Source organism: Acartia tonsa, chromosome 13 (genome assembly GCF_053477335.1).
Source record: "Acartia tonsa isolate MP-2025a chromosome 13, ASM5347733v1, whole genome shotgun sequence".
NCBI lineage: Eukaryota > Metazoa > Arthropoda > Copepoda > Calanoida > Acartiidae > Acartia > Acartia tonsa.
Genome location: NC_137272.1, coordinates 21,939,291 through 21,967,086, shown reverse-complemented (window position 1 = coordinate 21,967,086; position 27,796 = coordinate 21,939,291). Strand labels below are relative to the sequence as shown.

Genomic DNA, 27,796 nt, shown 5'->3' with positions numbered 1-27,796 from the left:
ATAATTATCATCTTTTCAGGTATACCATAACTTCTTAGTATTTTCCAGAGTGTTTGTCTGTGTATGGAGTCAAAGGCCTTAGAGAAATCAACAAAATTTACATGGAGTGGCTTGTTAAATTCAACACATTGTTCAATGACTGTCCTAAGGGTGAAAATTTGGTCAACACAGCCTCTTCCAGCACGGAACCCAGCTTGTTCTTCTCTTAGTTTATTGTCAATTTTCTCATCAATTCTGTTTAAAATAACTTTACATAGGACCTTGCTTGGGATAGAAAGCAGCATAATTCCTCTCCAATTATCACAATTGTTCAAATCTCCCTTCTTAGGTAGTTTTATGATTATACCTTTAGACCAGTCAGTTGGTATCTTTTCTTGTCTCCAAATTTTATCAAAGAGATCAGTCAGAGTCCTAGCAGAAAGATCTATGTCTGCCTTAAGCATTTCAGCAGTTATCAAGTCAGGTCCAGGTGCTTTGTCGTTCTTTAGACTATGTATTGCAGCTTTAACTTCTTGAATAGTTGGTGGTCTTGTGTCTATGTCTATTTCATGTCCTGGTTCTGGTTCAGCAGTAATTTCAGGTTCAGGTCTGTTCAACACTTCTTCAAAATGCGATTTCCACCTTTCAGCAACTTCTTTTTCTGTAGTGAGTAATTTACCATCTTTAGCCTTGATAGTTTCACCACTCTTTTTGTTATATTTGCCACTTAATTGCTTGGTTATGTTGTATACTGTTTTCATGTTACCGAAGTCAGCTGCTCTCTGGGCCTTTTCAGCCAGATTGTCAATGTAATCTCTCTTGTCTTTCCTTGTGCGCTTTTTGACTTCTTTGTCTTTAGCAGTATATTCAGCTCTTAAATTGCCCATGTCAGCCAAATGTTGAGCATTATGAATTTTGTTTTTAAGATTCTTTCTCTCTTCTATTTTGTTCCATGTTTCTTCAGAGATCCAGTCCTTTTTCTCTGGTTTCTTGTGTCCTAGGATTTCCTTAGCAGTAGATTGAAAGTTTTCTTTAATTGAAGTCCAAGTGATCTCAGTCTCGTCATTTAGGTCCTCTAAGACTTGAAATCTATTTCTGAGTTTTAAGACAAATTCATTCTTTATCACTGGGTCCTTTAATCTTGAAGAATCATATTGTCTGCCAATCTCACTCTTTTTATCATGGCCAGTACGCTTCAGCTTTAATTTAATCTTACTGACAACTAGTTCATGGTCACTGAATATGTCGGCTCCTCTATAGCTCCTACAGTCTTGCATTGATTTGACCCATTTTTTATTGATCATAATGTGGTCAATCATGTTTCTTGTTTGTCCATCAGGTGTTGTCCAGGTATATTTGTGAATGTTTTTGTGTTGGAATAATGTACCTCCTACGACCATATCATTATTTAAACAGAATTCAAGTAAAAGTTCTCCATTTTCATTTCTTGTACAGTAAAGTAAAGTCTATTTATAGATGGATAAATAGCGTTTTTTTGGCCAAAAACTGTTTATTTTGGATGAATATATATTCGTTATTATGACACGATTTCATCCTTGTTTATATTTTTGCAACCATTTAAATAAAGTGTTCATTTACTTCCGCATATGTATCACAATATACAATCAGCATATTAATATGACAGCACTAACTGTCAGGGATCTAAAGGGATAAGAAAATGGACGATAAAATAATGTACATCCTAAATGATGATACACAAAATAATCCGTTCTTTAGATTAAAATTAGTGGTTGAAACATTTGGACATTCAACTTAATGATACAACCAATCAAAATTCATCAAAAGCCCCCAAAGTTGTTAAGCCAACGAACGTTATTATAAAACTTTAGGAAATAGTGTATAAATAAATAGACCATTGTCCCCTCCCTCCCAGCATCATTATACATACTAAGTATGTATTTGCTATTGTGTCTATTTGCGAATATAAAAACACACTGCAGATGTGATAATATGCGGATGTAATTGCACATCTAACAAAGGCTTAGGTTAATTTAATATTGAGTGATTTGATAAGGTTATTTGTTTTAGAGTCGCTTCTGGCATAGGTCAGGGTGGAAGAGGACAATTGCAAAAAAAATAACGCCCCCTTTAGTCTTACAAGCTTAAGATGCAAGGGGGGTGAAGGGATTTTTGTCGTATATTATCATATCCCTATATCTCCAGGGCTAAGGTCAAGTCATATTATACAGTTAGTTGGAACTCTCCTTTATCTTAAAGTGGACCAAATAACCCCCCCCCCCCCCACCCCTTCCCTCATTATAGAATCTCTCTCTAAAAGGGATTAGAAAAGCAGAAAAATTACAACTGAAGATTAAGAAACTGAAGAACGATAACTAAAGAAAGTAAGAGGTGATCATTATTGAGACAATATCTTTTGTTAATCTGCATCATTAGGTTTAATCAGGGAGGGAGAGGACAATGAACTGATTATAATAAGGGTACCCAAAGTTTTATATACCCATCTCTCATTATATGGTTTAAAATTTTGGATACTTTTTAACAAATAATGATAGTTTCGATAAAAATAGCAGTTTCAACAATTTTTCATACATAATTTCAATATACCTACAGAAGGGGTAATTTTGTTTATCATATTTGGGAGTCAAAATAAATTTATAGTCCTTTTTTCGTTTTCCTTTTTTTTAATTTAATCGTTAAAGATAAAAAAAAAGTTTAGAAGAACATATTAGGATCGGGGTAAAATAGTTTCTTTTCAAGGTGCCATAACCTAATAAGTTCCAAACTATTGCAACAAAAATTACTTGAGTTGTACTGAAATCTTTGTCTTTCCTAGCAGGGATCTAGAGGGAAAAAGACAATGGTTGATAAATTGATGTACATCCCCAATGATGATACACAAAATTACCCTTTCTGTAGAATACAGTTAGTGGTTAAAACGCTTGGACAAACAACTTTATGAACCATCCAACCGAAATTCAATAAAAATCCCCAAAGTTGTTAAGCCAAAAAATAGGAAAACGTTACTCTAAAATTTTAGGGACTAGTGTAATAAACAACCCATGTCTGTCCATCCCTCCCTGCTTTCCTAGCATAATTAAAAATTAATGTATGAAGTAAAAACATTTTATTACAAGCGACGAACAATAGAAATTAAAATTATCAAAGACATAGAAAAGTTCTACTTTGAATCAAGAACAAGTTTGTCCATCTATAATACAAAGTACCTTGATGTTTGTCCGTCTGTCTGTCCGCCTGAAGCTTAAAATCTCGGTGGCCACTGAACCGATTGGGCTCCCCCCCTCCCCCTCGGACATTAATAATTATAGTAGGGGGAATGCCTTGCCCCAAAACATTTGCAAATCATTACCATGCACAATTAGGACTTCCAGCCAAAGATCATGCAATTAAAGAGTTGGTTGTCTGTTGGGTGTTAAGGGAGATTGGTTCCTTGGTTGTTGGACTTTAATTTAAAGTGTCATTGACAGCAACCTCGCCCGTATGAGGTAATTGACGAGCACTACAAAACGACACTAATTAACGAGTAGTTGCGCTATCAAAATTATTTTCTTGAAATCATAAAATTACAGAGTAGTAAAACTAAATAGTAAAACGAAGTCTTTTTTCTCTTTGGGATACACGGATTAGTCAATTGAAGATAAACTAATCTTGTCTTTGTAAATCTTCAAAATATTTGAAGAAATATTAATAAATCTTCTAGTTGATTAGGCCTAACAAGAAAAGAAAAAATATTATAGGAAAAACATTAATTAATTCAATACAGTTAAAGGGAAACAATACATTTTGTCTTTAAAAAAATGATTTTGCCAATTTTTGCTGATTTCATTTTTTCTGCTTACTAGAGAATACTTTTCTATACCTTCATTACAGTTTACATTTTATAACTAATATAATTTCATTAACTCATTAACTTGAAAGAAAAACTTTTTAAATAACTTTAGTGGCGAAGCTACTACTTAATGGATAGCCGGCTGTCCGTCAATATCGTTTTTGGGTCAACGAGATTTATTCAAATAACTTAATTTTATTTTTTGTATTCCCTGAACTTTTTAACCCCCCTTTCCCGTCCCCCCCCCCCCCCCCCCCGTAAATTAGCCATGGGTACAATTAATCTTCCGTTCACCATTCCCTGTATCTGCATTGCGAAGGTGTAAATTGTTTGCCTAATCAAATTACATAACAAAACACGCGCAAAGTAATATAGGTAATTTTGGATCAAATGATTGTTATGACAGCTGACTAAAAACACATAAAAAAATTACTATAGCCAAAGTAGGACAGATGTCCTAAATAAATACACCCTACAAAATGGAACCCATGAAAGGGCTTAAGGCAGGGATCCTACGGAATAAGACAATAAACGATAAATTGATAAACAAAACTACACTTTCTGTAGAAATATTAGCGGTTTAAAAGTTTTTTGGAGCAAATCCTTTAAAATTCATTTAACATAAGTACCCAACATTTTTGCCCATGTAGAATAATAAATCTATCACTAACCCAATTTGAATTTGATCCCCATATAATGACAACATGCGTATTACATAACTAACGCAATCCTTATTTAGATATCATCATGAAAATTCAACATGAAACAAATCTATTCAAACAAGGATGATAGCATCCATGAATCGTATATTGACACAGCAGACAAAGGGCTTATTACAAGAATAACCAAATAATTATAGGACAGAAGCGCTTCTAATATACAAAACTTGAATATTTTATACTTAGTGATTTGATGAAAAAGGGTGATGTTCAAAATAGACTTAATATTTATTGGCCTATTTTTCCTAGGAATCAAATCAATTGGATGAATCTATTATGTAAAACTTTTATCTCAAATACCTTAAACATTCTTTTTAAAAAGACCTTTAAAATGTCTATCGCTAACTTTAACTATTACTTAAACCTTACCTTTTTGTTTTCGTCCCAGTTATTAGTTTGAGCGTCAAAATTTCTAGTTGGGGAACGGGTAGACCCCCCGATACGAATCCGTACACTGCTTCCTGCTCCTAAAAAATAAAGATTTATGTAATGAAAATAGATTTGAACCTAAATGTAAATTCTGCGAGAAAGAGAGAAAAACAAGAAACTGTGGATTTTTCGGCGATTTTTTTGTTTTTCCAATATCCAGGTATCAATCACCCCCCCCCCCCCCCCCCAAAAAAAAAAAATCCTGTTACCTGTCAATTTCTTGGTAATAACAATGTGTGACTCCTCATTGTTTCCTTGCGCGGGGTTTCCAGTGCCCCCACGGATTTGTCCACCCCCACGTACTCCGCGTGGGATTGTATTGCTTCCCTAAAAAGTAAAAATAAGATGACGTTATTGTATCAGTTAGCTTGCAGGGATGGAATGATCGATGGCGATTAAAAACTTCTCACCCAACCAGGGATCTAAAGGGATAAGACAATAGGTTATAAATTGATGTGCATCACCGAAAAAGCTACACAAAATTACCCTTTCTGTAGAATAGGTATAATGTTTGGTTGAAACGTTTGAACACTCAACTTAGAGAATCAAACAACCAAAATTCACTAAAGTCCCCATAGTTGTTGAGACAACGAATAAGAAAACGGTTTAATTAAACTTTGTGGAGTAGTGTAATAAACAGTCCATTGTCCTCTCTCTCCCGCCCCTTCGATATTCTTGTTAATATAGAACTCTTTCCCCCACCCTTCTCCGATATTTTTTATTACTAAAAGCAGTAACTCTGGGTACAGGTGTAGTCTTACTCAGGGATATTAAGGGATACGACAATGCACGATAAATAAAAAAATATGTTGCCAAAGATGATTAACAAAATTACCCCCTCTGTAGATTAAGCTTATTGGTAATTTACTTAGTTTACAAAACTTTGAGTACCAGTGTAATTTACTGTACAATATACCCTCCATCCTTTGATCAAAATTGTGACTTAGGAAGCTGTTAATACTTGAAGGGAAAACAGGGTTGTAGATCATTAAAACCTCCATTGTCCTCTCCCTTCCTGACTAATTTTTTTCTTTTGTAGGTACTTTGTGTGTGTTTTTTAATAAAAGAATCCTGTCGAACTTATTTCAAAATCTAAGAAAGAGACATATATATATATTCAATATTTACGAATTATCTAAAGGGATAAGACAACGGACGATAAATTAGCCATATCGGTCCAGCGGTTAGCGAGATCCTTCGGTGTAAACAGACACACAGACATACCGTTACTTTTATATATAAAAAAAAACAATGGACAATTCTATTGAATTTTGATTGGATATCTATAATACAAAGTGGCTTGATGTCTGTCCGTCTGTCTTTCCGTCCCTTAAGATCTTGGTAACTACTGAACCGATCGGATTCTACTCTTAAGGCCGGGAATATACATACTCGTCCTGTGGTGGTTTTAGGATATTTTCTTGAAAAAATCCCCCTCCATTTTTTTTTGTTTTTACTTACAGGTGGCAATTCCACATGAACTTAATTTTTTTTTTTAATTACCTCTTGGGGCAAAGCTATAGTATTGTCAAGACTTTTCAACCAATAATTTTAATCTATAAAAAATGAAATCTTGTTTATTATCGTTCTCATCCATACGAAAAAACTATGTCTAGCATCGTATTATATCCAGCTTTCTACGAATATAAAAATGTACAATCATAACATTAAAACCAGTTTTTTTAGCCCTTGCCTTCGGCACCTCGGGGCTAAAAAACTTGTTTTAATCTTATAATTGTACATTCTATATCCGCGGAAAGCCGTTTATAATACGATGAAAGAAATAATTATTACTTATCTCCAATTTACCATTACCTCTCTGTATACATTATTACAAAATTATTTGACAGGAATAAAATATTCTAATGTCAAAAACATTTACATTTTCTTTTCTACGGAAAAAAACAAGGAAAGTCATATTTTTAAGTAGCGCACCAATAATAAGCTGACATAATATCGAAGAAGAATAAACTGCCCTAAAAAAATGAAGATAGCTGAAGTAAAACTTAAGCAACTGCCAGATAAGACAATGGAAGATCAACAGATGTACATCCACAATAATAATAATAAACAATTTACCCCATATAATGATTAATACTATTAGTGGAAAATTAGCAAATTTTAGTCTACGAAAGAGGTAGTTCCGTTTAACACCATTGGCAATTTATATAAATGTATCGTCCATTGTCTTATCCCTTAATATGAGGACGTATGGTTACATATTAGTTATAGAGTAGGAGCGCTTCTAAAAAAGAATAAACATTAGAATAAAGAACAAAAGATTATTTGAATTTCTTAACATAAAGTTTTTATTTTCAAAAACTGGGTTTGTTCGTCATCCGTTAGATAATATCTTTTTATTAAATGTCAGATACGTTGCAAAGAAAGGGGACAATGGATTACACTTGTCCCCAAATTTTTATAAGAACGTTTTCTGATTCGTTGACTTCACAACTTTAAGGACTTTAGTGAATTTTGATTGGTTGGTTTGGTAAGTTAAGTGTTCTAAAGTTTCTATTAAATGTCAGATACGTTGCAAAGAAAGGGGACAATGGGCTATTTATTACACTTGTCCCCAAATTTTTATAAGAACGTTTTCTGATTCGTTGACTTAACAACTTTAAGGACTTTAGTGAATTTTGATTGGTTGGTTTGGTAAGTTAAGTGTTCTAACGTTTCAACCACTTTTGATTGATTGGTTTGGTAAATTAAGTGTTCTAACGTTTCAACCACTAATTCAACGCAACAAAAACGGTGATTTGGAGTATCATCATTGGATGTACATCAATTTATAGGCCATTGTCTTATCCCTGGATACGTTAAATAATACCTATAACATAGATTGATAGACAAAACTGAAGCTTACCTGAAAAGCACTGTACTGTGGGTTATGATTGAGCTCTGCTTTGTTCAAATAAGGATGGCTGAGGTCGGTATCTAGTCGGTACTGCTTCTCATCACTAGACGTTTCAGAGTGTGTTATTTACTGTTTTAAATATAAAATGCCTCTCTTTCAACGAATAAAAAAGTTCATTTGAATATTTTAAAATAAGTTTGATGAAAATCATAAATAAAACCGAAATCTTACGGGAAAAGACAAAACTGATAAATTAATATACATCCCAAATGACCATAAACAAAATTAACCCTACGTTAGATAGTTCGGATCCTACTAATCAAATTTCAATATAAGTAGGTGCCAACAGTTTTTTAACCAATGAATGGGTAACGTAACGCAATCATAAAACTCTAGGTACTAGTATAATTTACAGTCTAATATCCCCCCCCCCCCCCTCAGTACAGTACACGTGTTTATCTATCTATCTGTTCTTATAAAAGTAATTTAGCATGTGATTGACCAATCTGAGTTATATCACGACCAACAGTTTAGACTATTCAGTTCTCTACAATTCAAGCGACCAAGGGATAGGTGCAATGGAAAATAATTTTTAGTAATCCTTATTTAAAAGATAGGATGTCAGTTTTTATCTGGCTGGTCCTAAGGATCTCGATAGCCGCTGAACCGATATGGTTTTCCTTTACAGTTTAGCTTCTCATATGTCCTGGGAAGGTGTCTAACCATTTTGGGTAAGGGAAACACCACCCGCAAAAGAGAAAATCACCCCTAAAATTGACCCCACCCAAATAATTTGTTAAAATTTAAACAAAGTGTTATATAAAGATTTCGCAAACTACTGAACCGATTTAATACATCCATTTTAGAGAACTCTCATAAAACTCTTTTGTTGGTATAATGCCTTTTTCTTTGGATAATTTCTGGCTCTTAGCCTTACTTGTTAAATACGCATCAATAACCTAAACCTTTCATTTTATAATAGCGAAAAGTTTTGGGATGAAATTTAATCCTTCTGATCCGTGGATAAATAACTAATACAATACTTATTCCATACTTCCTTCTTGAGATGCACTTTGTAGATAAAGCACAGCTACTCTATTCTTATAATGGATCAGTCCTTACGGCCCTAATCATTTTTGAGAATTTTCTAACCCTACATTTTTTTATTGGACTTTTAAAGAACAAATTTTGTTTTATCTCAACATCAATACCTCAATCAAGTTTATATTTATCTGATTGATATTAAGGGAGAAGACAATAGGAAAAAATTAATATACATCCCCAAAACAAAATTGCTCCTTAGGTAGATTAAAAATCTTGGTTTAAAAGAATTGACACTACTGGTCAGTCAGGAAACAACTAATCAAAATTCCACAAAAGCACCCAATGTTTTGATTCCAACGATTGAGAGAGAAAACTTTTTGGGTACCAATATAATTTACAATTCAAATGTCCTCTCCCTCTATGCTAAAACGATATTTTGACTTACTGAAAAGTTAAAGGCAATATAATATCTTTTTCAGTATGGCTTCGAAACCATTAATATCCGCTGGATTAGAACCGGTTCTCAGCCATACTGAAATCATGTATAGCATAGTATTTCAGACACTTTTCCACGAATACTAAAATAAAAATAAAAACTCTTTAGCCAGGACCTTCGGCCCCTCGGGGCTAAGTTAACTAGATTTTATCTTATAATTTTAAATTTTAATATCCGCTGAAAGCTGTCTATAATACAATGTGACTTTTACTGTCAAATACCTGTTTTTTTATTTTGTTTTGTTTTAAACAAAGTTCTAAATTTACCTTTCCTAGAATCTCTTAGGACAGTTTTTTTTCTTCAAGAGAAAATGAGAAACTTATGTAAGACAAGGATGACAACATCCATAAAAGCAAAGCTCTGAAATGGAAGGACAAACGAACAATAACACGAGTAGAGTGTCAGAACTGAATAAGCAGAATATTAGATTATTAATGCATAAGTCTAGACAAAATAGTAAGTAAAGGGGGGGGGGGGGAATGTGGTGACTCGTGCCACGACATACCAGCAATTTTATTTTGGGTGCTACTCCCTTAGTTTTAGAGCTAATTGGGTGAAATCTTTTGGGCTGGGTCACTAATTACCCCAAGTTTTGGTATCTTTCAAAAAAACGGCGGCGGGTCCACCGCTCCCGCCGTTCGCCGCCATTTTCCGCCGCCGCCAAAAAAAATTTTTCTATTGCATTTCTCGCCGAATTAGGCAATTTGGAATCATTTGAGACCATGTTATTTTTTTCAAAAATTTTTCGCCTTATAACCAACCCTGCGGGGGGATATTGAGACAAAACCTTTTGAGGTAGATCAGTAAAAAAATATTTGAATGAAAAATGGCGGCGGTACCGCCGCTCCCGCCGCTCCCGCCGTCCACCGCCATTTTCCGCCGCCGCCGCCAAAATTTTTTTTATTATTTTTATATAAGTCGTACCTAGCTGTTATATGACTCAAAAAAAAATGTTTGAAATCGATAGGTTGATTATAACCTGTTTAAATGAACGAAGAGAACAAACCTTTACAGACAGACGGACCCTAATCATAGAAAAGCTTTCCTATTAAAAGGATTTTAAAGTGTTTGTTTGTGTGCTACATTTCATTCTACTTAAATCTGTTGTTGTATCTTATTAAAAGCGAAGCTTTTCTATGAGATGATTCAATCAGTAGGTTTGAACGTCTGTACGTAACGGATAGCTCTTTTTGAGAAATGTTCGATAGAATTCAAACTTGGCATGATAAATCCTTCAATAGAAAGGTACACTTTAGAAAGCAAAACAATTCTATAACCATCACCAGAAAGGCCGGACGTCTATTTTTAAACATGATGACTTCCAGATTTTTAAAACATAAGATTAGATATAATACAATTATCCAATTCACATGATTTTTGTAAAAATTATTCCTATAAGTATGACCATTAGCTACGTTATCAACGAAGCATATCTATACACAAGTCTTTGAATGTAAGAACGAATACTATATGAATTGTTACTCTACATTTGTGAATGTTCGTTTGTCTGTCCTTTCTGACTGATGAGTTAAGCTTCGCTTTAATGAATGCTATGAAGTGAACCTTGTTTTTGTCTGAAATTAAACTTTAAAAGAGGTTGAAAGAGAAAAGATACTTTTAGTATCTCAGCTACTCTATAAACAGGGTCCATACGTCCGTTTTTCCTTCCGTACATCCATTCGCAAGATTGTTAGATTTTCCTCCGATTTTAAACTATCCTACTAGGCATGATGATTTGTATGGCAGTTAGGTACAATTTACCAGGAAATAAAATATGTCTATTTTTTTACTTTATGATTACCTACTTTCTATTTTATGATATCATTCTGTTCATTTTATTATAAGAATATTAATTTTTAGCATAACGTTATAAACGAAGATTAAAATATCAGTCCATTCTCCTATCCCTTTACCTCTGATATTTTCTTTTTAAAAAAGGTTCGCCCTATTTTTCTATTCAATTAAATTTATTTGTTGTTTGTTTTTATTTTCTTTTATGATCTACAATTAGACAGAAAATGATTTATGTGAGAAAGAAAAAAATACGCGAAACCCACAAAAAAATAATAATCCGGAAAATTCTAGCCTATTAGATTTCGCATTTGATATTACATGAAAGTCAGCGGATAAGGGGATAGGACAATTGGCGATAAATTAATCTTCCCTCAATTGTTAAAAAAAGGAATTTAGTATTCTATAACTGAATATGCAAGAAATAGAATATGTCGTAAAAATAGCTTCACCCCCCCCCCCCCCCCACCCTCAAACACCCAACGTACTATCTAACTTAGCTAATAAACTTGTAAACATAATATTTTTAAAATCTCTAGCATAATACGGTGATGGACAGTTTCACGACAAAAAACCGAAAGGAGACACTTTACTATTGATTTAATGACAATACCTTTCCCCCTGAATTAGATTGAACGTGATACCTACCCCGTTACGCTTTTTTGAACAGCACAGCAACATTTAAAACAACATGAAAATTCGGAAAATCCAACGAACCGAATAGTGCCCCCCCCCCCCCCCCGTGTTTGAAGCACTGAGGGAGCTCTTACCCTTCGGGACTAATCTTGTCCTTACTTTACCTAACTTATAATAAGCATATAAAACGTTTTTATTTTTAAAAATATTGTTTAACAATAATTTCTAATCGAGTAAAATTGCGGAAAACTCCTACAAAATACAGTTGGTAACACTAACAGGATAGGAAAATGAGAGATAAAAAAATCACAATCAAATGTTCCTATGTGGAATCATGTAGTATATAAAGTTTAAAGAAGGAATTGGTCGTTGATTGAATTTTTTTACTATAAAAAATGTATTTGAGATGCTCTTTCAGGTTGGGTTACGTTAAATAACATTCAAACGAGCTCTAAAGGGTTAGGGCTCTTTGCAGTAGGGTTAGAAACAATATTGATTAATAAAAACGGAGAAGGTCCACTGACAAAATGAGGGATTCTACACAAAAAATTCTCAGCAGAAACATGACGAGGGTGGGCTTACACTATTTCTCTCCACTATGGCTTCAATTGGATATTTATTCAAAAACTTTTCCATCAGTCATAAATATTAGTAATAAATATTGTTCCCCAAAATGCAGTAAAGTAATATACCTATTAGGTATGTCTCCATCAAAATTTTCTTTTGGAAAAAATATCTCATTAGGTACTTTCTTTACGTTAAATGTGTTTTATATTCGAATCCTTAATTCATGTAGGTTAGGTTGATATTTAAAAAAATCTCATTTTAAATCACTTTTTGTGATGTTTTACATGCAAGTACTCTTTTTAAGTAATAAAATTCCATAGATCATTTTCTTATTTCACTCCCTCGTAGTACTGCAGGGAAAGAAAAGACTTAGCGCCGAAAATCATATTAATATACAACCTTACATTACCCTTGTAACTTTTAAGTATAACTCCCCGGAGTAGAATATGCATAAGTGGGAGGGGATTATTAATTTTTCCTCCGTTGTTCTATCCCTGAAATATTAGTAACTCCAAATGACAATACAATAATCATTGCTATGGGAAAGTACTTTTTCACTCGAGATTTTTCATTTCATTTGTTGGCATTCCAACTTTAGAGAGCTTATAATATATGATGCATATTCAATAAAAGTTAAATAAAAGACAGTTGTCCTATCAATCTTCTACAGTAATTCTTAACTCGACTAACTCCTAAGTTTTTTTTAACTCCATCTTTAATATTACTCATTTTGTAATAATTCAAACTAAAAAAAACCAGCTTTATAATAAGTTAATGAATAGTTGTAGATTTATATAAGTGAAATTTTCATTGTCCTTCCCTACCTAGAGCTAAATAAAAATGATTAAAACGGCGGGTGTCCTATATCCAATTAAATACTTTAAGTTTTCTTAAATAATAATCGGTAACATTTCAAAGACAGACATCGAGAGAAACATAACCCCCCCCCCATCCACATCATTATCTTCATATTAAAAAAAAACGTATTACAAATTACGTTTTTTTTTTCTTTCAACGTTTGTATTTTGTTCAGTTTCGGCTAAAGTGAAATTGCCTTGGATTAATCAAAAATCTTACATAACATAATTATACTTTTTTGTAACTTAATTAACAAATATTAACTGTTGGTAGTTCTAAGTCACGATATTTTGTCATTACTTTATGCAAAAGTGCAAATAATAAGAATTACAGTGGTTTAGTCATTTCTATCATGATTATTTTTTTATTTAATCATTTTTTATGTAGATTTAATGAAATGGCAGGTGTCCAACCTAATACTACACTTAAAATATTGAAATTAAAACTCTGAACCAGATGCGTGCAGAAAGGGGGTGTTGAAACACCCCCCATAAACCTTAAATTTGGAAGGGTTGTCCTCCCCTTTTTTCACACCATCAAGGTTTTACACCCCCCCCCCCCCCTCCTGGAGAATAGCTATTCACGTCACTCTCTTAATAATCCTTTAACAAGACAATGGACATTTATTATAAAAATGAGAAATATAACACTCCTTAGCGAGACAAGGGTGACTAGACCACCATGCTGGATGTTGGCTACGTATCTGGAGCCAGGCAGCTGGGACTTGGACCTGCGAACTGGTTTCCGAACAACATGTCCCGTCCCCCTAAAGGGTTCCATGTAAAATAGATTTATATACCTAGGTAATTTATATAACATTTAAAATTTTATACTGAAAGCATTATGTGCGTAGCAAAATAAGCTAGCAATAAAGCATAAAAAATGAAATATTTGGCAGGTAGTAGCGATAAAATTACTTCTTAATAATGCATATTATATAATATATATTATTAATCGATTATGTAAAATTCCCAATATTAATAACCTAACTGAGCTTCATCGCAATAGAACAGACAGTAAGTAGGTCTATAAGTGTAAAGTAGCCTTGCTACTAACAATAGTAGGTAGATATTATGAAATCAAAAATGAAATACAAACAATTTTTATAGGTAGCCAAATAAGGTTGTTGTACGTTTGTACTTTAAATTATTGAGTTGAATGAAAGAAGAACCATAATCCTTTATTAACCCTTTTATGATTTTGTTAAAATATTCATTTAAATACGCAGAATAAAGCCTTTAAGTATTTATCAGAACGTACTTTTTAAAACCCATATTAATTCACTGTTTTTAAAAATGGCGCTTCTAATGCTTTCTTTTAATAATATAAATAAAATAGATCTATTTAACATTCCTTGAGCTGGCATGGCCGACATTCGAGACTGACCGGCCAAGAGAGGTCACAGAAGTCGAGTTCGAGCCCCGAAATTCACTTTCGTCGACCATGGACCCCATGAAAGGGTTAATTTTCACCTTATTTGTATGCTTTTGATTATTGCTCACTGTTGACGCATTATTCGCGTCACTTGCTAGATTATTTTCATCATTTGCGTAATTATTTTCACTTGTTTTATATGAGGTATTTGTATTAAATTCACTATTTAAATTGGAGGCACTTAAACTACTAGCAGAAAGAGCAATGTTATTGTTGTTTTGATATTCTGATGCAACCCTGGCCTCTGATTGGCTGCCACCTGTGGCACCAGCTGTCCTACTCGCCTCTGATTGGTCAACATTGTCTTTCCCGCATTTACCACTGGAACTATAAACAGCTGATCCAAGCTGCGCCAGCTGCCCCCCAGCTGTTATTCGTCTGGTTTTGGGGGGAAGGACGGGGGGAGTGGAGGTAAGAGAGGAAGACAGGGAGGAGGTGGGGGTATGGCACTGTTGCTTCTGGGAAACTGAGGGGGACGGATGTTGCTCCTTGTTGCTGCTGTTACGGCCTGAAAATACAATAGACGTTGTAAATAATGAACAAGAAACAATTTCAAATATCAATTAGAAATTCAAGATTAAAAAATAAATTTTATAACCACCAAATAATATGAATATAAAATATTAAAAATTAAATCAAAATAGATTTTCAATATTAAATACTTCTATTACTTTTATAGTAAGCAGAAAATACTTTGTTTTGGTTGTAGATTTCTGACAAAAAAAGGTAGAACAGGTTTTTTCAATGATGTTCATTGCGATAAGCAAAAGTATGACATGATATACATACATTAAAAAAGACGATTTTGTACAAAAGTTGCGCAGCAATATCTTTTCATAACACCGAAGGAGAGTACATAACATAATATAATGTAAAAATCTATATTTCACGGCAGGTATAGAAAATAAATCACTGAAAATGACTTTTTTGTTATATGAGCCTCCTTTAATTCTATTTAAATATGTTTGCATTATAAATTTAAAAAAGCCATTAACAAACAAAACAAAATTTCAGTCCAATTTGAAACACTTTTAAGACATTCTTCCTGAAATTAAAGAAAAGTTTCGCAACTCCGAAGACAGAGAAAAGCAGTTAGTTATGTAATATGAGCTATTTTTATGACTGCATGGTCAGTCAGTCTGTCAGTAATAGAGGGATATGTAATCTTAGTGAGGGTCCCCCACTCTAACTCCCAATTATAAGCAACAAAAAGAATCATTTTACACATTTAATTGATACAGGGATTGGACTATATAAACAAAAAAAATCTTTTCCCCGCTTAAACATATAGCAACTCTATATTTTTTTTGGGGGGGGGGGAGGAAGGGTATTGATTTATCTCGAATGCAATTGTCCTAGCCATCACTTTCAAGATCTACCCCCTCCTCCCAACACTTCGCACTAGATTATTTATTGTATATGTCTTATGCCTTTATCCTTGAGCTTTTCAGTGATATAATTCAATAAATTTATTCTATAGCAAGACATACAAAGGGCTTATATAGAATTGTATTTATATATGGACATGATTTTTTATTAATTTTATTCAAAATTACTGAGGTATAATATTAAAAAGAATAGTATGAATTAAAAAGTGGAAGGGCTATAGAAATGGAAGAAATTAGAAAACTATATTAAATTTTACTCTTACTAACAAAAATAAGTGTTCTTTTTCTATTTCCTCTTAGAAACAAATAGTTCTAAAGACAAAATAGCAATAACAAGATTTAAGTGTTAAATTGTTAATTATTTTATCTAACACTAGCGGCTACGCCTCCTTGAGGCCTCTAGAAGCACTTCGGTACAAACAGACAGACAAACATTGTGTTACTTTATCATAAGGATTTAGATTTCCTTATTAAACAAATAGTTCTTGATCTCATAATATGCTTTAAAATTAATAAAAACCACGAATATCCGATTAATAGGTTTTGATCAAAGTAGCTTATATAGCTTTGATCTAAGAGATGTTTGAGAACATAAGCGTATGGAAGCTAGTAAAAGTGGCTGACTCAGATTATGACGTCAAAAAACATTAACCAATAAGAGGCCACTATAAATTTCACCATTGGTCAATTACAGTGTATACTGGCCACTCATTGGTTTTTTTGACGTCATAATCTGAGTCAGCCATTTTTACTAGCTTCTGGCGTATGCAGTGATTCACCATAAGTTTGTGAAACCATTTGGGAGTAAATAATGGGAAAGCAGGCCTTCCATATTTTGATTTTTAGTAGGGTGTTGACACCCCTCTACATCCACCTACCACACGCAAATCCGGTGGGTGTTGGGATTCCTCCAAGACAAAAACTTTTAGAGATAAATTATTTTCTTGGGGGCTGATATTTAAAGAGGTGGAAGACGATACACCTTTTTAAAAAATCCTAAACCTTAGCTGGAATAATACCAAACTTTCCTGAAATTTTTGGATCTATCTAAAGGAAATAGATACCACCAAACACCTTTAAAATACAAGATACATTTCGTGTAAAAGTTCGATTGTTATTATCTTCGCTGCTATTTTAGATAGATGCCAGTTATGCCAGTTTTATGTGTCAAAAATGTAATTTGCTCGGCTTCCATACAAGAGCTAGATTTTTAAAGAAGATCCTCCTGACCAATGCGCATTTACTCTAACTTAATTAGTCCGTCTGTCTTCAATATATTACTCGCTACACCTACATTGCTTATTTTTATTCCAGTCTTTAACAAATTTCATGTGTTATTGGAAAATGAAATACCTATTAGTATTCATCCATTGTAGAAAATAGCATATTAAAAAACCACATTGTTATATGTGGTAAACTCTTCATTGAATGTGAAAAAAAATTCATAACGTCCAATTACATTTTCATTTTACAAGTATTTTGAACTAATAAGTTGTATTATATATTGAGTTTTGAATAAAATTTGAGACGGACGGATAGACAGTCAGACAGACCGACATTCATGTATGTATTGTAGACAGAGGCGTGCAAAAATCTATGGCCTACGTGGTCACATTTAAAACATTTCAGTGTTTACCCCTCTAATTTTTTATACATAGGGTTATGTCTAAAATTGATAAAATATTGTAAAAATTTTCGTTAACCTAGAGATGAAGAGGACATTGAAATGTTAAATATATGTTGAATTTAAAATTTTAGGTACTTAGGTATTGAATTAGTTGGTTCCAAACTAGTTATGTACAAACTTTTCTGCCAATAATTTTAATCTACAGAAGGAGTATTTTAACCTTTGCACCCCCCTCCCTACCCCTTCTCTGAATTTAAAAAGTGCGCGCACCTGTATATTTGAAACTAAAGACGATAAGAAATCTTTGTTAAAAACATTTAATCTATTTTAGAAACAAAACATAGTATGCGAAGCGAAGCTACTCTATAATTAAACATTTTTTTCGTCTGTCTACAATTCCGCCTGTCAGACAGAAAGGAACTTTGAAGAACTTCATTTTCTCGGATGTTATTTAAGATATATGTGTTTTGAAGATGGTTATGATCATGCAAAGTTCATCTATTTTAACATTAATTACTACTGTCCGTTTGTCCATTTGGCCAAAAGGTTTTTTTCCCCAGCTACCATTAAATATACATATAGATGTCCATTAATTCTTTAAAAAGATCATCTACTTTACTATATCTACTAGCGGCTACGCCCCTAGCATCTAGGGGCTATATATTCGAGGGAATATGGAAGGGCAGAAAAATAGCCTTAAACCATACTTGTACAGACTTTTTATAAAAGAATAGCCTAAAACCATCCTGAAACCTATAAGTAGCTTCGCTGTAAAGGAGGACCATATCGGTTCAGCGGTTTGAGAGATCCTTCGCTACAGACAAAAAAAACTTACTACTTTATATATTAGGATAAAGGGAAGCATTTTAGGTCCAGGGATGGTTTCAGGCTATTTTTCTTTTTTTCTGCCACAACCCCTAAATTCTAAGAGTGCAATTGCTAGAACTGTGTTATAGCAGCGCTATTTATGGATGTTGTCATCCTTGTTTGTTTTTATATCTGTTTTAGATGTCTAACCCAAATGTTTAACACTAAATGTCTGCCTGAGAGAATGATAAGGAAGGGTGTGAGGGACATTGGGCTGTTTAAAATAACGTTTTTGATTCCTTGGCTTAACAAATTTGGGGACTTTTATTGAATCTCTATTGGTTGGTTAAAAAATTTGAGGGTCCAAAAGTTTCAACCATTAATTGTAATCTACAGAAGGGGAAATTTTGTATATCATCATTGGTACATTACTTTATCGCCCATTGTCTTATCCCTCAAGATCCATGAAGATTAGGGCAGGGCGGGTATATGGCATCTGTAGATAACCAGGGTTTCTTAAGATATAAGACAATGGACAATAATTTGATGCACATTGGTACACACCGAATTACTTTAATCAAAATTATCCCTTCTCTTAATTAAGATATTTGGTGGAAAAGTTTGGACACTCAAGGTAAAACTTTGGGTACCAGTATGATTTATAATCAATATTAGGACAATATATATTGTAAATGACATGCTGAAAAAAACGAAAAAATTATTTTTTTTATATTTTTTTCCCTTTAATAGACGTAATTACGTTAATTAGTTACTCTTCATTAATTTTTAAAAGATTTAAATCATTTTTTAAGCCACCAAAGCCTTGATTAACATTTAAAATGTATTTAATTCGTACCCCTAACATGCTTTTAATTTTAATGCCCCATTCAAATTAAAAAATACAGGGATGGATAGAATAATGGACAAGAAAAAATATTTAACCCTTTCTAAAAGTGATTTTTTACTTTGGTAGCTTATAATATTTGTGGGATAAAAGGGTTGTAGATTAATTTATTGTTCTCCCCTTTTCCTCCTGTCAACATTAATTTGAGAAAGCTTAGAATGATTTCAAACTTTTTTTGTAGCGTAACTTCTCCAAAGCCCTGGATTTGAGTTTAGACAATTTAATAAATAAAACAAAAGTAGAACAAACAAATGGATAGAGGGCCATTGTTTATTAATTACGTTGTTTTTTTCCTTGGCTAAAAAACATTGGGTACTTTTATTACATTTTGATTGGTTGGTTCCACACTTATAGTGTTCAAACTTTTCAACCAATAAATCTTCACAGGGTAGCCCTGCTTATCATCAATGGGTATATATAAATTTATCGTCTATTGTCCAATATCTTAAAATCACTGCCAATTGCACATATAAATACATTATAATTTAGGTTTTTTAGTATTGTTTTTGCTGCTCTGTTAAAGACAAAATTGTCCTTGTCTTAACATGATTTCGCATTTCAGTTAATTTAGAAGTCATTTCTAACATTTTATCCACAAAATTGAGACAGACAGATTTAATTTAATTGTCTAAAATGCAGCTGCTGGACAGGTAAACAGAAAATAACTCATTTTGTATTTTCAGATTAAAAATCAAAATTGTTTTAAGTTAAATTGATCTATCCCAATATTCCAAATAATCAAAAAGTAATCTGTTTATTCAACTTTTTAACTTTCTGAACAATTAACAAAAGGTTAAGCATAAAATCAATTATAATCAAAATTTGTTGCCCCCTACATATCTGAATAAAAATATCTGAAAATCTTTTTTGAATAAGTTTAATAAGTTTTCTCGTATTCATTTGAATCCGGTGGATAGGAACCGGTTCTCATAAATACGAAAAAACTATGTCTAGCATCGTATTATATCCAGTTTTCTACGAATATAGAAATGTACAATCATAAGATTGAAACTAGTTTTTTTAGCCGGTGCCTTCGGCACCACGGGGCTAAAAAAACTAGTTTTAATCTTATAATTGTACATTCTATATCCGCGGAAAGCCGTTTATAATACGATACGAGAAATAACTATTCTCGTATTCATTCGAATCCGGTGGATAGGAACCGGTTCTCATCCATACGAAAAAACTATGTCTAGCATCGTATTATATCCAGTTTTCTACGAATATAGAAATGTACAATAATAAAGTTAAAACTAGTTTTTTTAGCTGGTGCCTTCGGCACCACGGGGCTAAAAAAACTAGTTTTAATCTTATAATTGTACATTCTATATCCGCGGAAAGCCGTTTATAATACGATACGAGAAATAACTATTACTTTACCCATTTTAATTAGAATAATTATATTATCTCCAAAAACAACAAAGATTGGAGAGGGTAATTTTGATTGATCTAATCTACACACCTTTAATCAACCATTATCCTATCAGTTTATCCCTGGAAATTACCATCCATGAAAACATGCATTGCTTCAATGCTTGTGCAGTAGACTAGAGATGGGATAATTATTGTAAGATAAATTTAACTTTATCCATATTCCCATTAGGTATTATCCTCTTAGAAATTTATTTTTTCAATTTTGAAAATTTGAGTACCCCCCGACAGCGATCTATGAACTCTGGCCGCAGCGCTCGGCTACCTAGCCTGCCTAGCCGCAGCGCTCGGTCCCCTTGCCTGCCTAGCCGCAGCGATCGGCTACCTAGCCTAAAACCTAACCTAACCTAAAATAGTTGTTCGTCGTTGTCGGGAGGGGGGGGGGGGGAGTACTCAAATTTTCAAAATTGAAAAAAAAGAGGATAACGCATTCCATTATTCTAAATAATAGTAAAGATAGTACCCAGAGTTTAGAATTAATTTTACTTCTATTTGCCCCCCCCCCCCCATTAACAGTGCCGTTTTTGGACAGTATTTGCCATCTCCGAGGTTTTGATGGGCACTAAGTGAAGGAGTTGTTATATTAAGGTGACTCTGAATTATTTTTATTAAGGCAATTAAATTTACTAAATATCATGTAAAGTAAATTTTTTTTTACACCCAACCGGTTTTTGTTAAGATAAATTTCAATTATCGATAATAGAATAAGCCTCTTTTTGTGTATTGTCAAACATAAAACTTTCCCTAAAAAAAACCAGCCTATAAGCAATATTAACTTCATTGCATCATTCGATAATTCAGAAGAAAAAAATATTAGATTACAAAAATCTTATTTTTTATTTAAATTTTTCATCATCCCTGTGCATTAATGTTAAGTTCAATAACTTATTATGAAAGTTAGATAATTTTTACACAAATATTATTTACAAATTTTTGAAAATTTAACATTAACAATGATTTTAACATTATTTGGATAGGTTTTCATCATATCCTCTTATTATATAAATTAGTAAGCTTTTTCTGTCTGTAGCAAAGGATTTCCCTAACCTCTGAACCGATACAGTGGTCCTCCTTTACAATGAAGCTTCTTATAGTAGGTCATGAGGTAGGTTTAGGCTAGTTTCATTTTTATAAATAAGTCTAGTTATGCTTTTAGGATATTTTCTGCCCTTCCATATTCCTTAGAATATAGAGACCCTAGAGGGCGCAGCCGCTAGTAAAAGGAATAGGATTGTGTTTATTTGTGTCTGATGCAAATAATCTCGCTAACCACTGAACTGATATGGTTCTACTTTACAGTGAAGCTTCTTAAAGGTACAGAGATAGTTTACCCCTGTGCTTCTTATTTGCCTAAAATTTTCTCTATTCTTACTAAACAATACTTTACTATTATTTTTTAATGTATTTTTTAGTATGTTATTATACCAGAAGGGAGGTGTCATTAGACTTTAAATAAAGGTAATACCCAACGTTTTATAATCCTACTATCTTTTTAGTGGTTCAAAATCTTTGGGTACTTATATCAAATTTTGATTGTGTCTCAATTTTTCAACCAATAATTTTATTCGCCAGAAAGTGTAATTCTGGGGATGTTCATTTATCGTTAATCGTCTTATCCATGAATATCTAGCTGGTTGTTTCTGCGCTAATAGACAAAATTATTCTTGTTATTTTGAAGATTTACATAAATACATTTTTTGTTTACCACCCCGGCCCTGCAAGATAAAGATGTCGTAAAGACAAAAGTTTTAAAGGGAAAGTCTCATTAAAATTTTCTGAATTTAAATTCTGAAGTTTTTTTTATAGGGCAGATAGGCCCCTAAATATCTTAAAAAGGGGGGGGGGAGTAAGTAGGATCTTCACATTCAAATTTTCTTATAAAGGTTATATGGTTATATAACTTCCCTGGATTAGTAGAAGCTTCACTGAAAAGGAGAACCATGTCAAACTGTTAAAAGTGTGACAAACACACACCCAGATATTTTGGAGACAATTATTTGAGAAATCCGTAGGGCCAAAAAAATAATGAAAAAGCTTTTTTTAGAAAATTCTTTTATATGAAAAAGAAAAAAAAACAATTTAGATTGTCCCTTTAAAAGACAAAACAAGATAATTTACGTTACAATTGTAAAAAAATGGATGCTTTTTTTGCTCATTTTTGCCTTATTCAGTGATCTTTACAATGTACTAAATATCTCTACAGCCAATGTTTTTGGAACTTTACTGATTTTTCAATTAGTTTCAACATAAAAAGCGACGTGTGCCTTTTTTAGTAGCGCAAGCTACTATATAACTAAGATAAGTTCGTCCGTCTGTCTGTCAGTATGAAATAGTAAGTTAAAAATATTATAATTTTGAAGCTAGATAAATTGATATACATCCCCAATGATGATAAAATTATATGTGAAATAAAATAATTGATTCGCAAGTTAGGACACTATTAGTTCGGAGCCAACCAATCAAAATGGATTAAAAGTACCCAAAGTTTTTTTTTAATCTACAAAATCTTTGGATACCAGTGTAATTAAAACTCCAATTTTCCAGGGATCTAAAGGGATAAGACAATGGCCGTTAAATTGATTTACATACCCAATTATTATAAACAAAATTATCTCTTCTGTAGATTACAATAAAGTTGAAATGTTTTAACACGCAACTTAATAAACCAATTAAAATTGAGCAACTTAAGTTGTTGAGCAATGAATAAGAAAACGTTAATTTATGACTATGGGGACTAGTGTAATAAACAGCGCATTGTTCCCTCTCTCTCTGCCAATTTCCACTTTCTTCCTATTAATATGTAATTTATACTAAATAGAAGACAAATAAAACATCCCCCTTAAATATAAATTATTAACGTTGTAGTGTTACAAATTGTCACCAAAATAAGGATTGATTTACTTCTATTGTCCTATCCCTGTGTCCACTGATTAAATTACTCTTTCTTTCATATCATTATTTCATAATTCAACAAGGACGTTTGCACCCAACATTTTAGAAAAAAAAACTAAAAAGGATTATTCTATTTGGGTATAGTCCCTTTCGTGGCAACGTACCTTAAGGGGCGATTCTTCGTATTTTTCACAGTAGTTTTTATCCTATTTCTAGCCCCTGCGATGGACTTTAACCCTGAGGGGCCAATTGCCTAACTCTGTGGGGCAATCACCTAACCCAATATAAGCTAACCTAACCTAAAATAACCTATAAAAAGCCATTTCTAAAATACGACGAATCGCCCCTTAAAGGGCGTTGTCACGAAAGGGACTATTATCCACTATTTTAGTAAAGGAAGGTGAGAATAATAATCTACAAACCGTTCTTCTACTAACATTTAAAAGCATTCAAAGACAGAATTGTTGTTTTTTGTTATTTTACTTATAAAGGGAGGGGACATAGGACCCAAAGATTTATTAAAAACACCCTCTCTTATTTTTAACTTTAAAACTTTGGGTACTTTATAAAATCTTGAAAATAAAATTGTTGTTTCAAATTTTTCAACCAATAATTTTAGTTCAATGAAGGCTAATTTAATTATCAAAAATCAAATTATCGTCCATTGTCTTATCATTGAAGATCCCTGCCGACAAACCCATTTAATTTATAGAAAAGCCGTGCAACTAAAAATAGAGTTGAGTTATATGAAGTTAAATAACATATGGTTTCTTTGTTGTAGAGTTCTTAATATGGTGTGCATCAATTTCCGCACCTCCATTACAGTATAAAATCATCATAATCGCGTTTTATTAGAATAACGGAGGAAACCCTCTACCTTTTTATTTACTATGGTGTCTCGTTTACACAGGGAGGGAGGGAACATTGGGCTGTTTATTTAACTATTCCCCGGCCCAAAGTTTTATAAAATGGCCACTATAAATTTTACCATTGGTCAATTACAGCGTATACTGGCCTCTCATTGACTAATTTTTTTACGTCATAATCAGAGTCAGACACTTTTACTATGTTCATTCCTTGGTTTATTAAGTTGAGTGTCTGAACGTTTCAACCACTAATTTTAATCTGTAGTAGGGTTATTTTGTATACTTTATTGGGAATGTACATTAATTATTCAATAAGATCCCTGCGTTTTTATTATGGGAAAATTTTTGGGGAAGTAAATGCACACCCTCTTGTCATTGTTATATAGAAGTTGATTTAACCACAATGGTAATCACTCAATCAAAGGGGTTCGAGCCATTGTCATAATAATGGATATTTTAATACTTAGATTTGCGCCAGATTTTCATATTCTCTAATAAAGTGAAAATTTCAGCGGGCTGAAAAACGATTCATCCCTTTAAACCCCTTTTCTCCATCCCCCATCCTACTGTGTGGAACGAACTGACCAATAAACGAGTTTCATGTTAGCAGTCCACATATAATTTTTCTCCTGTCATAATATCCACATATATTCTACTTCCATGGTCATAATGAGCATATCTACTCTATAAACAATAAACATAAGGGTCAAGGCATTCCCTTACTCTTACTATTAATGTAACTCGCCTAACATAACTGAACTAGATAAAATTTCAACCTTTCTATATAGTATGACGCGGTGTACAAGTACGTCATCATTTACAGTAATGCCTGGTTTTTTTTTAAATGCTTTACTTTTAAACAATGATGACAACATCCATAAGTAGCAAAGCCTAAAAGATTTACGAACAAAATGAGTTTTTAGCAGATATTCAGCTGCAAAGAAGAGACAAATCATAAGAGACAAATCATAAAAATCACGAAACCTTTCGAAAAAAATGATTAGCATCTTTGGAATCATGACCGAATGACCAAGAAAATAGTATACTGGATCCTGATCATCAGTAACTGAAATTTAAGCTGTTCATCTTAAATAGCGCCTTGAAAATTACATTTCCCCTTGCAGTGTTACGGAAGAACTGACAAACATAAAAAGTGAATCACAGAGTAGCTTAGCTTCTAAAAAAGGGCATGGCCCTAAATTCATATTATAACCTTCAAAATTGATAAATTTATCAATCAATGCAAATTCATTTTTATGCATTTTTTGTTGCGAAGCTGCTCTATAACTAGTCAGTTTAAGTCAGTATGTCCGACCATCAAGCTAAAATGACTCATTGATTAGAACACCTTTTTTTGATTTTAAATATAAAAAGATAGGTTTTCCTTAAGCAGAAATATTTTTAGATTATCAATATATTATGATTAATAAAACCAAAATTGTCCTTTTCAAAATAAAATATCACTATTGCATTCATAGCCATGCAGAGCTAGCCACCCTACATATGTTGATGGTGGTTGGTCTGTCAGTCTACATGACGTACACCTCATAACTAACACTTTGCCAACGCGTTTCTGGAATCAAAATCTATCTACAATTTCAGGTAAAAAAAATGTTATATTCCATTGCATTATTGTTAAATGAAATATTGGTTCCAAAAAGATATTTAAATTTTTTTTGCCTAATAAAATTGTTTGTATACTTTTCTTTATTTGCATAGAACAAATCCTAGCTCTCCCATCTGATCGTATTAACTGACCCAAAATGTAAAAAAATCTTCTCTTTTAACAGAAACATTTCGAATAAAAGTTTTAAAGTGCATTGATTTTATTTGTTTCATATCATATTGAACATATATTATAAAAATAATGCTATACGGGTTCCAGTTGTTTTTTTTAGGTTATGGTGTTACAACACACTTTTCAGCCAGTCAAAAATATTTCTTGCCTAGTTTTAACAGTTGTACGCGGGTACGTGAATAAAATATCTTTTAATTCCAATTCTGTTTTGCTTTGGCTGCAAAAAAGATTAAACCTATGATTTTTTTGTTTCAAAATGCTATCCTATTGTATAAAGTACTAAGGTTAGGAAACCTAAGATCTTAGCAACGACTGAACCAATTGGGGTATCTATTTTAGGAAAGCTTCACACAGGTCCTGTGATGGTTTAGGCTATATTGTTTTCAGTCTTTAAATGGTTTTAAGCTATATTTATAGCCCTTTTTGTCCCTTTGAATACAGAGCCCCTAGATGCTAAGGGCGCAGTCGCTAGTAGACAATAAAACTACTAGGTTCAATTTGAGCAAAACTTCAGGTGCTCTATCCCTCTCCTTGACAAAAATGCAAGCGTAATCAGGGACGAAGGATATAACAATGACAGATAAAAAGTAATCTTCAACCCTTTCACCACCAAACTATAAGACAAAAAAAAAGAATTAATCAAAGGAGACTTGGAGCAGATATTAATTAATCATTGATTGTCCGGTCCCTGTATCCCTAAAGCATAATAGAATTATGCCCATTTCAATTCCCTATAACTAGAAGGTTAAATTTTAGTATTTCTGCATTTTTCAATAGCGCAGTTACTCTATATTTATGGTCTATCTGACGTCCGTAAGTTTGACCTGGTAACCAACTAGAATAGACAGTAACCTTTTGTTTTTCAATGGATCTTAAAAATTTAAGAAGATAATTATTTGACTTGAATGGAATATTTGGTTTAAAATAATAAAAACGTTATTTATAAACTGTTTGAGAGAAATAAATGCGCAAAAAAAAGGTTAGGTTAAAAGAGGAAGTGAACAACAGAAATAAGGGGTAAAACGGGTAGGTTTAGTGCAAACAATGAGCGTTACAGACATCCCAACCGACTCTCATTGCTTGCAGAGTAGCTTCTCCATAAAAAAAGATTGTTAATAATACATATTACCAAACCTATCCGTCATCATTTAACTAAGAAATAACCCTTTACAATGTATGCAACCGTTTTTTTCTTTAGCAATGGTATTCACATATTACAACTAAAATTTAAACTTAATCCAGCACAATTCTGTTCAAAACCTAATACATTTATGTCCAAATCAGAAATTAAAAGGGATCTAAAGACTATGATATTGTACATACACAATGATAATACAAAAAATACCCCCTTTGAAGACTTCACTTGGTGGTTGAAACTTTTTTACACTTAGCTTAATAAATTAATCAATCCAAATTCGATAGAAGTCCCCAAAATTGTTTAGCT

The 27,796-nt window shown here is 32.8% G+C and overlaps 1 protein-coding gene across 3 annotated transcripts in view; it reads right to left on the bottom strand.

Moving 5' to 3' along the window:
* The window catches only part of LOC145304022 (uncharacterized), a 528,912-nt gene that overhangs the window by 284,898 nt on the left and 216,218 nt on the right, over positions 1-27,796 (bottom strand). For all 3 annotated transcript variants that reach the window (XM_080145773.1, XM_080145774.1, XM_080145775.1), the window contains 5 exons: positions 14,561-15,147; positions 13,860-13,973; positions 7,823-7,918; positions 5,166-5,283; positions 4,897-4,994 (listed from right to left, as the gene is read on the bottom strand). In XM_080145773.1, coding sequence (XP_080001899.1) covers positions 4,897-4,994; positions 5,166-5,283; positions 7,823-7,918; positions 13,860-13,973; positions 14,561-15,147 — 1,013 coding nt within the window. The remainder of the gene's footprint in view (positions 1-4,896; positions 4,995-5,165; positions 5,284-7,822; positions 7,919-13,859; positions 13,974-14,560; positions 15,148-27,796) is intronic.